This window comes from Chenopodium quinoa, unplaced genomic scaffold (assembly GCF_001683475.1).
Source record: "Chenopodium quinoa cultivar QQ74 unplaced genomic scaffold, ASM168347v1, whole genome shotgun sequence".
Lineage (NCBI taxonomy): Eukaryota > Viridiplantae > Streptophyta > Magnoliopsida > Caryophyllales > Amaranthaceae > Chenopodium > Chenopodium quinoa.
Window position 1 is genome coordinate 3,074,828 of NW_018742523.1, and position 11,785 is coordinate 3,086,612.

At 34.7% G+C, this 11,785-nt stretch overlaps 2 protein-coding genes across 2 annotated transcripts; both read left to right on the top strand.

The window, feature by feature from the left end:
• Positions 1-7,739: 7,739 nt before the first annotated feature.
• Positions 7,740-8,243, top strand: LOC110719899. The gene has a single exon (XM_021898878.1). It carries the CDS (start codon positions 7,740-7,742, stop codon positions 8,241-8,243), a length of 504 nt encoding a protein of 167 aa, XP_021754570.1.
• Positions 8,244-8,284: 41 nt separating this feature from the next.
• On the top strand, positions 8,285-8,719 carry LOC110719900. Its single transcript, XM_021898879.1, has one exon. The coding sequence runs from the start codon at positions 8,285-8,287 to the stop codon at positions 8,717-8,719; it is 435 nt and encodes a 144-aa protein (XP_021754571.1).
• The last annotated feature ends 3,066 nt before the right edge of the window (positions 8,720-11,785 follow it).

The window sequence follows — 11,785 nt, forward strand, 5'->3', positions numbered from 1 at the left end:
GATGGTGTTGCTTCCTATAGTGAATTTGACGCCAAAAGTGAGTTTCTGCTACAATCATGTGAGGTTTCACTTTCCTAGCCTTCAACATATCTTGCTTGAGCGGCACATGGATCCTTGGCTATCGCTTACTCTTATCTAGAACTTGTCTTTTATCTTCTAAGATCGTGACCGAACCATTTAGGAAGGACAAAGGCATCTTTTCAGGGTGGTTATTTTTCCTTTTCTAGGTTTCATTCTTATATTTTTGGTTTATGGTTTACAATTGCCTCCTTAATAACAATTTGAGCCTTATACCTTCTTTTCTAGCGATATCTCTAGCTCTCTATCCATTTGTTTCGTTTTTGTTTCCATCTTTGGTTTTTATGAAGCATTTGGTCCATAGTTTGTTGGTGCTTATGGGCGTGTAAGTTTGGATTTTTGGTTCAATTTCTAAGCAAGTATGTGTTGTAAATAGTTTGTGCATAAAAGCAAATGCAAGTTAAAAAAGTTGTCCATAGTTAAAAGAGGCAAGGACAATGAAACAACAAAAAGAAAAAGCAATGTTTTGATATATTATTTGAAAAAAAAGAAGAAACAAAAAAAAAAGAAAAAAAGAAAGAAAAATGAAAAGCACAAATTTTTTTGATATAGTCATTATCCCCCTAGTTTAGAGCATTAAGGACAATGCTCCATTTAAGCTTGGGGGAAGCGTATCTACGCTTTTTATATATATAGTTTTGTGGTGTTGCTTTGAATAAGCATGGGGTGTTGGTATATTTTTGTTTAATTTTTGGTAATAACTTGGTTATGGTGTTAAGAATTGGCCATTCTTATGCTTCACAATTAGGTATACCACCAATTTTCAAATTTTTAGCCTACCTTTACCCTTTTTGCCCATACGTTACAACCCTTCAAAGCCCTTTTGACCCTTATGGTTGAGTCACAAGCCGGTGGAGGGAGGTGTTAGTCAAGCCTATGGAGCGGGTTTGTATAGTCAGGATGTCGAGTAGCCTTAAAATCTCTTCTTTCCTAGTTCCTTCGAGGAATCATTGAGATGCTCACTTGAGGTTAATTTGAAGCTAGTAGGGAAAACGCTGTAAGATTGTTTGGGACGAAGATGGATTGTGTCATGTTAGTTCTCTATGCTTAGCATTTCTTATGTTTTAATCAACCTTAGACATCCTTGAGCGTGTAGTCCTCTATTGTTTAGAAAAACTTGTATTCATTGGTGCTTGTTCATTTGTAAAAGTCCATTCATGAGCATTTGTTTTCTTTCTTTCTCTTTTTGATTTTCTTTTTCATGCTTGGCCTTGTTTGCTTGGTTTGTGAGAGTTGTGGGTTAACCTATTGGGAAACCCTTACAAGAGCATACTCGTCCTCTAAGGCGATCTAGGGGTTTAAATGGCTTGTCTTTAATTGCTAAAATTGACCGTGAATCCTAGGAAAGTGAGTTAGTGTACATCCCCATCCTCTCAAGTTTTCTTCTTTCTTTCTTAGTTTGAATAAATTTATCATTTTTCCTTGGGTTTGATTTTGTTTTGCTCGAGGACGAACAAAAGTTTAGCTTGGGGGAATTTGATGAGTGTCATTTATGGCACTCATAGGGTAGTTTTCTTCGAAGTTTTATGCTCGTTTTTAGCTTTTTATGTTGTGTTTATAGGTAATAATGCTTGGTTTGCGTGCTTGTGTGTTAGTCTAGAGAAATGCATGTTTTATCGTTTTATTATCCTTTTTATGCATTTCTTTGCTATTCTCTCGCTTTCCGTCTGGTTTGATTTGTTTTGTAGGTGTGTCGGGATTTTTCGAGGTTCAAATGTCGAGGAGGAAGCCCAACACGAGCTTTGGAAGTCAACAAAACCAAGTCCGGGAAGATATAGAACAAGCAAACCAGTTTAGAAGTCAATGCAAGGTTACTTGGGCAAAGAATGCATGCCCAAGCATTGGAGAAGATGATTTGCTTCTGTGTTGGGCATACAAAGGGTGCTCGGCCGAGTGAGTCGTCATGCCCAAGCAGCCATTGGCAGCAAGCATCTCTCATGCACAAGCAGCAGCTCGGGCAAACAGCATCTGCTCGGTCAAGCACTACGTGAGCCAAAAGAGGGTATTCTCGGGCATAGGCATTTGCTCGGCCGAGCAGATCAGTATGCCCGAGCAGCCCTGTTTTGCGATTTTACTTATTTTTCTTCTTTTTCTCTTATAACTATAAATATGTACGGACCTTCTATTTTTAGGTTGACTTCATTTTTAATTACTCTCTTTTAATTAGGCTTAGGTTGAGAGCTTTTCTCTCTAGTTTAGGCTAGTTTAGGAGTAGTTTTAGAGAGAGAAAGTGAGAGACTTCAATGGTGATTTAAGAGATTGAAGATTCAAGATGACAATTATATTGAAGATCTTACAATTTATCAATGAGCATTTCTTACCCTCTCTCCTCTTTATTTGCTTTCTTTAATTTCATGTTGATTTACTTTTGTTGCTTTGATTCTTGATTATTAGATTAGTTTGTTCTTCATATTTGGTTGATTCTTGATTTAAATTACTTGTTTGGATTAGATGATGATTGATAGTGAGTAATTGCTTGCTAGGGTTTGGGTAAAACTTGTATGATTGATTGATTGTGATTAATTTGGGAATTATGTTGATTGATTGTGGAGATTAAAGTGATTAATGGAAGTTTGCATGTGGTTAGTTTGATTAGGCCTTGAGAACTATGCTAGATTGCATTGTATATCCTAATGACATGACCACTTGATTTATGATTTACAATTGTTAATTGGTTTCAATTGTGATTCTCCTAGTTTGTTATTCATAGAGGAAACCTAGATTGACTATTAGGTGATAGCTCTTTGATTCCAATTGATAGCTCTTACCATTAGTCTTCAAAACCATTAATTGGCTTAACCTTCCCAAGTTGTTGCAATTGTCATGATTACATGTTGATCCCCATTCCGTAGTGTTTCATTTGTTTGATTCTTGTTTGTTTTGGTAGCTGTATAGTCTTTCCTCACCTTCGACTTCGACCTAGTTTAGGCATTGTTTGAAAACACTTGAAATAACCGTTCCTAGTGGTTCGACCCTTGACCTACCTCTATACTTGTATTTAGGTTTGTTAAGTGATTATAAATTTTGTTTGGCTCTAGGGAGAATTAGTCAACAAACTAGTTTTCCCTACGACAGTTGACTCCTCCAAAACACTTGTCTCAAACAAGTAACTAGGCACAACTTTAGGCATCTAGCAAGAAAACGGGTTTAGTTCACTATAAAACAACCCTTCCCATAACAAGAGAAATACAATTCTTAGCCGTTATCACGATGGAAAAATACATTTATCAAATACACACAGCAGATGACTCTTTTCAAAACCATTCTAACTTCAAATCAAAACCAATAGTCAAACCAAACAAAAATAAAGTCAAACCAAAATCCAACAAAGTCAAACCTACAACTTGGAACCATTGTAGGCCCTTTCAAACCCCAAACTAATATTTAAAACAATATGTTAGTTCCAATAAGCAAATAAATAATATTCAAAGTAAATAAAACCAATCATATATATTCTATATAAACTAGAAAAAGATTCGCTCTTCGCTCAACCCCAACATGAATATGCTGCATCACCTGAAAAACTTCTCTTTAAACTGTTCCTACTACTCACCATAAGAAATGGGTTGTCGTAGGGCCAAGATAAAGACAAGGCCAACATACACGGAAAACAACAATCAGCAATGCTTAAAACATAAGCATAAACAAAATACACTAACATGCATACAACCTATCATCATTCGACTTACGTACCTTTAGCTCTGAGTTCAACACACAACCAATAATACAAATCATAAGATAATTTAATCATTTATTTAATTTGATTACGCATTGAACGGGTTTCCTCCAAACCTGCTCCATTGGTACTAACACGAGAGCTAATAGTGCTAGTATAAAATAAACCACTCGAAGATGGCAAAATTTCTGCGCATAATAAAAAGGAAAATACAGCGTCTTGTACACCCAGTAGAAGTTATGGTCAAATATAAAGTCACATAACTCCCCCACATATGTTCATACTCAAGGTATATACGTTCCAAGAGTTTTTGTGCGTAACCTATTTCGCCTTACGTTACTTACATCTTAGACTTGGTGATGACTCTCAACCAATAAAATAATCAACCAACATAGATATCATTCAAGCAACCAAACATTCCAATTTAATTCTTGAATAATTAGTGACAACATTTAATTTAATATTGAACCCTTTTAACCTACCTCGATGTAGAAACACCTTAAGCGGATAAAGCACCATAATCCTTATCCCTCGGTGTATAAAAACCTTAAGTACACATAGGCACTGAAATATAATTTAACCTCGTGTACTAAGACACTTAATAGCTCAATTCCCATGCTTTAAGCATCAGTAAAAATTATATGAACCATGATAAAATTCCATTTCAATATTCAAAACTTAATTAAACAATTAGTTTAATTAAACATGCTCTAAATCATGCCAATCATAAAAGTGTCGTCCATATACAATATTCAATCATCACCAATTCTAACAACAGTTCACTCCAAAATAATCATACTTCATAACCAAATCATCAAATCCAATTCAATACCATTAAAGCAATTCAATCCAACAATTCCAACCAATTCCTAGAATGATACTATTTTGGAAAAAATTAAAAATAAATCCTAGCTAGCATGCTTCTACATGCTTAATTGATTCCGAGTACGCGTACATACCTCAAATAAGCTCTTAAAATAGTCGTATACACTAGAACATTTTCCGAACAAAGGCTCCTACATAAAGGGACAATAACACTATATCAATTACCCTTGTATACACAATTTTCAGCAACTTAAACTCACATTAAATCACTTTAAATAATTAGGGGTTTTAAAAGTAGTGCTTTGGGCAAATTTCCAGCATTATAGTTTAATCAAAAACCCCTTAAAATATCATAAAGAATACACTTTTATGCTTAATTAATCAATAAAATCACTAGTTGTACAAAAGCCCCAAATCAATTTATGTAAGAGCCCAAAAAATCATATCTTTAATAAATTAAAAACCCTAACTTAAGGCTATAAAATCTGTAAATTAAAAGCAATATAATAATCTGAAATCATGGTATAGTATCATCAAAATATAATTATAACAATTATTAATCATAATTTAAAACCAATAAATACATAGAATAGTAATATGTATAATAATTAAAACAAGAAGAGGAGAAAGGAGGGGAAAGCAACGAATCCAGCCACGGTGGGCTGATCGGCTAGCGGTGGTCGTCGGGACGTCGCTGGCATCGCGCGGTCTGGCCGCCGGTGGTGAGCTCTGGTGGGTGGGAGTCGTGAGGGAGAGAAGCTTCCAACTTCCTCTTGTGAGAAGTTCACATGAAGCAAGGAAAAAAAAAAGAAAAGAAAAGTAAGAAAGCTTATCCCTTTGATTTGTGTGTGGCAAATTTTAGGATAAATGGAGTATTTATAGTGTAGGGTAGGTTTGGGCTTAATAAAATTGTGGACTTGAATAATAAAGTAATTAGCCCAATTAAAAAAATAGGATGATTGGGTTTTTATGAAAATGGGCTACATTCGGATAGAATATTTGTTGGCCCAAAAATTAAAACTTGCTTTACTTATAATCCAATAATTAAAATAATTTGACCCAAAATATATTTTATATATAAATAAATAATTTATAAAATACATTAAAATACAGGGTATTACAGTATGCTTTCCTTCTCAACCAAAGAGGGATGTTTTTTTTTACCATGATATTAAGTTTTTTAAACTCATTTGGAAGTTAAAGGTTCCTCCAAAGTGGAATCTTTTCATGTGGAAAATTTTCATGATCTGAATTGGTTAGCGGTGAAGGTGAATTACACAATAGGGGAGTAGACATAGAGGAAGATTGTGATTACTGCCATGCTTGGATGGAAGATGCACAACACATGTTTAGGTTATGCTCGATAATTAAGTATGCATAGAGAGGGTGCATTTTGGGCATTTACTCGAAAGTTGACAAGTCAACACTGCTGATTCATTCATATATCCTGCTATTTTATACTTCCGAGTTTCCATATGATAGTCACATATGGAATTAATCACATAAAATAAGAAAAAAGAATATTTGGAATCTAACATTAAAGTACAAAATAGTTCATAATTAGTTTTGCCTTATTTGTTATGAAATATCTAAATGTGGATGACTATTATCCGATGTATTATCTAGAACATTCTAGAATTGGGTATTTGATCTTATCCGATGATAGAACCCTAGATAATATACATGTATATATATCGCATATTAGATGGAATAATAAAAAATACGTAACAAAATTTCTCTGATATCTCTCATTATTTCTCCTTGATATTTAACACGTTATCAGCACCATTGCTCTCAATTGATTTCAATATCAATTAAAGCATCATAAATTGATTTCACGAACATCAACCAGAGAAATAATTCCCCAAACCCCTTTGCCGAAACCACCGTTTCTCTGTCGTTACCATCGATCCCTGCTGCCACCGTCGGTCTGCCGTACGTCAGAGAGGACTCAAGCCCGTAAGCTGCCTGCTGCCGCCGTTCACCGCTCCGGCCTCTTGTGCTCGGTGCTCCACTGCTTCGTCATCCACCCATAAAATATTCTGTGACTTTATAGGTGAATTACTGAATTTTACCTCTTAATTTCTTATATTTTACATACTATTTGTTTTGTTAATTTGTTTATAGATTTAATCTGGGTGTGCATTTAAGTATTGTTAAAATTTGTGGGTTTTTCTAGGAATTTGGTATAATGTAGTAGAAGATTATATTTGATTGGATTGAAAGGGTAAAAATAGATATTTGTTAAATATGAACATACTTAGCTATAATTGACGAAATTTTCGCGAGCATACTTAGCATAATAAGAGCGAGTACCTTGGGAAGACGCCTAATTAACCTCAATATCTCAGCATAGACTCTCAATGCCTTCTGCATTTTCTCGACCACCATTCAATTTTTCTGCTGTTGCTAAATTAAGAACTCTAAATTTTTTTTTCTCTTCTTTGGGAAATTCTCTTCTTTGGGAAATTGGGAATTTCATAATTTGGGAGTAGGACTGGTAGACGATGCATTGTTTATTGTTACTGACTCTTAAAGTTGTACCTTTGAAAATCAACTTTTGGGCTTGCAGTTACTATGATTGTGGGCCTCCCTTTAGATCTCATCTTATAGTGGGCCTTATGAAGTTAGTTTGACAAAGAAATACTTTCCCCGATCACAAGGCTAAACGAATCACTAATTTTTACATCAAGAAAAGATACAAACTCGAAACTTTGTATTATATTAGAAAAAGGCAGAAATAACAACTTGCTATAGACGGCAAACAAAAAGTCACCTAAATTCAGTAGGGTAATCCTAATTGCAAAATAATAATTCATGTAAAAGAGTGGTTAATTGCATTTGCTGATGTGGGTTTATTTCTATTTTAGTTAATTTGTATGAATTGAGTAATAATTGATCATGATAGTATTGATTTTTATTATCTAAAAACAAATCTGATAATTGATTTTTATTAAGGTTTATGTTTTGTTATATATGATAATTGATTAATGGACTTAATTGTGGTCTCGTGAACAATAACCTTCTCAAGGTTCAATGCGCAAATCTTGTTATAATTAATTACTTGAAATTAGTCGTCTCATTTGAAATTTGGAATATATATATTTATTATATCATCTTAGTTCCTAATCTATAATATTGTTTTATATATCAGTGAATCATGTCAAACCTTGCAAAACTCGAATTTGTTGCCCTTGATATTACTGGAAACAACTATCTGTCTTGGGTGTTAGATGCTGAAATACATTTAGATGTAAAGGAACTTGGGGATACTATTGAAGAAAACAACACTGCAACAAGCCAAGATAAGGCTAAAGCTATGATATTCCTTTGCCATCACCTTCATGAAGGCCTTAAGACTGAGTACTTGACTGTTAAAGAACCACAAGTCCTTTGGAGTAATCTAAAGGAAAGGTATGACCACCAGAAAACTGTGATATTACCAAAAGCTCGTTATAACTGGTTACATTTAAGATTACAAGATTTTAAGTCTGTGAGTGAATACAACTTAGCCATGTTTAGAATTACATCACAATTGAAATTATGTGGAGAGAAAATCACGGATGCAGAAATGTTAGAAAAAACATACTATACTTTTCATGCAAACAATGTTGTCCTGCAGACACAATACCGTGAAAGGGTTTTACAAAATATTCTGAATTGATATCTTGTCTCCTTGTGGCTGAGCAAAATAATGAAATATTAATGAAAAATCATGGATCACGCCCAACTGGCTCTACTCCATTCCCTGAAGCAAATGCGACATCTCATAGTGGGAAAGAGAAAAAGGCTAGAGATCACGCCAGCAGTCGTGGTCGCGGCCGCGGACGTGGACATGATCGTGGTCGAGGTGGTCATTTTAGGAACTCATACTCTCACCAGAAGTGGGACAATAAAAATGGAAATGAGAAGGATAAAAATGAAAATATATGCTACTGTTGTGGAGGAAAAGTCCATTGGTCTCGTGTGTGTCGTACACCAAAACATCTAGTAGACCTTTATCAACAATCAATCAAACAAAAAGGAAAGAAGGTGGAAACAAATTTGGTGTATGAGGATGGCGAAGGTGATTTTGATTACGGTGATACAACTCATCTGGAAGCGGCTGATTTCTTTCCTAATCCTGAAGAAAATAATTGAATAAGTTATTATCCATAGGCGAATAAACTCTATTAATTAACTTGCATTTATTATAGAATTTTATCGTAGTACTATGACTTTATGCTTTATGGGACATTCGCTTTTGGACAATTTTATGTTTTTGGATATTTTTATGTTTTCGGATATTTCATTATTTTCATTATCAGTCATTTATTAATTTAAGTTATTTGGTTTAGTGAATCTTATTTTAGTTCCTTTAACCATATTAGAATATGAATCCCTTTGGAGCTCAATCATCAACTAATGGTGAAGATTTATGTCTAGTTGATAGTGTTACCACTCACACCATACTTAAAGATAAGAAATATTTTTCGCAATTGGTGATGAAAGAAATTAGTGTGAGTACTATATCAGGTAGTACAAAAATTATAGAAGGCTCCGGAAGAGCAAATGTATTATTGCCAAGGGGAACAAAATTGAAAATTATTGATGCATTATACTCCCCTAAGTCTCAAAGAAATTTACTATGTTTTAAAGATATTCGACAAAATGGATATCATATTGAGACAATTAGTGAATGAAATAATGAATTCCTTTAAATCACAAGTATAACTCAAGGCAATAAACTTATTATGGAGAAATTACCTACATTCTCCACTAGTTTGTACTATACAAAAATCAATACAATTAAATCACATGCTATAGTAAACCAGAAGTTTATTGATGACTTTAAAGTTTTTCATGACCGGTTAGGCCATCCCGGTTTAATAATGATGCGAAAAATAATTGAAAATTCATGTGGACACTCATTGAAGAGCAAGCAGATTCTTCATAATAATTTTTCATGTGCTGCTTGCTCAATAGGCAAGTTAATACTCCGGCCATCACTAGCTAAAATAAATTCCGAATCAATTACTTTTCTAGAACGTATATAAGGGGATATATGTGGACCAATTATTCCCCCGTGTGGGCCATTTAGATATTTCACGGTTTTAATAGATGCATCAACTAGATGGTCCACGTATCATTGTTATCAACTCGCAACCTGGCGTTTATGAGACTACTTGCTCAGTTGATCAGATTATGAGCACATTTTCCAGACTTTCCTATTGAAGCTATTCGTCTTGATAACGCTGGTGAATTCACATCCCAGGCCTTTGATAATATTGCATGTCGATTGGGATTAGTGTTGAACATCCTGTAGCACATGTTCACACACAAAATGATCTTGCGGAATCGTTAATTAAACGTTTACAATTGATTGCTAGACCATTACTTATGAAATCTAAGCTCCTAATTTCTGCTTGGAGGCATGCTATATTAAATGCAGCAGCACTAATTCGCATGAGGCCGATAAGTTATCACAAATTCTCCCCATCACAATTGGTTTTTGGTCAAGAATCAAATGTATCCCATTTGACGATATTTGGATGTGTAGTATATGTTCCAATTGCTCCACCACAACGCACTAAAATGGGCCCTCAAAGAAGACTAGGGATATATGTTGGATATGAATATCCATCGATAATTAAGTACCTAGAGCCAACGACAGGAGATTTATTTACGGCTCGTTTTGCAGATTGTCGTTTTGATGAATTAGTTTTTCCAACATTAGGGAGAGAAAATAAACAGCTGCAAAAGGAAATCAGTTGGAATGAATTATCATTATCTCACCTAGATCCTTGTACTAAACAATGTGAATTGGAAGTCCAAAAGATAATTCAATTACAAAACTTAGCAAATCAATTGCCAGACTCATTTGCTGACCCAAAGAAAGTGACAAAGTCACATATACCAGCTGAAAATGCTCCGATTAAAATTGATGTCCCAGAAGGACAAGCCTAAATTGCAAATAATTCTAAAGCACGCCTGAAGCGTGGTAGACCCATCGGTTCCAAAGATAAAAACCATCGGAAGAAAAAAGGAGCAACTATTGACAATGGCCAGACCGAGGAAGCTATTAATTTTGAAGGATCTCCATAAGAGACCCTAGACATGATGGAAAAAGATATTCAGGTACCTCACAATGAAGAAATTTCAATAAATTCTATCATGTCTGGAATAATATGGAACCGAAACCAAATCGACATCGATGATGTTTTTGCATGCAATGTAGCATTAGATGTCATGAATGATGATGAGGATCATGAGCCAAAATCTATTCATGAATGTAGACAAAGAAGTGATTGGCCAAAATGGAAAGAAGCAATTGAAACTGAATTGAAATCTCTCGAAAAAAGAGTAGTATTCGGACCTGTAGTCCGTACACCTGAAGGTGTAATAGCAGTGGGATATAAATGGGTCTTTGTACGGAAAAGAAATGAAAATGGTGATATTGTAAGATACAAGGCCCGATTAGTTGCACAAGGATTCTCACAAAGACCCGGTATTGATTATGAGGAGACATACTCTCCTGTGGTGGATGCGACTACTTTTAGATTTCTAATCAGTCTGACAATAAGAAAAGGACTTGATTTACGCTTGATGGATGTAGTCACAGCTTACCTATATGGCCCACGGGATAATGACATATACATGAAACTCCCAGAAGGATTTAAACTGCCAGAAGCAGCAAATGGAAGTTCTCGAGAACAGTACTCAATAAAATTGAATAGATCTCTATATGGATTGAAACAATCAGGGCGCATGTGGTATAATCGACTAAGTGAGTACTTGTTGAAAGAAGGATATAAGAATGACCTTATATGCCCATGCATTTTTATAAAGAGATTTGTATCAGGATATGTTATAATTGCAGTATATGTTGATGATTTAAATATTATTGGAACTCCTGAAGAGATTTCAATAACAATGGAGTGCTTAAAGAAGGAATTTGAAATGAAAGATCTTGGAAAAACTAAATTTTGCTTAGGGCTACAAATTGAACACCTAGAGAATGGAATCCTTGTGCACCAGTCAACATGCATAGAAAAGGTTCTTAAAAGATTTTCTATGGATACAGCACATCCACTGAGTAGCCCCGTGGTTGTTAGAGCACTTGATGTAGAAAAAGATCCCTTCCGACCTCGGGAGAATGACGAAGAAATTTTTGGTCCAGAAGTACCATATTTAAGTGCAATACGGAATTTAATGTATCTTGCTAGT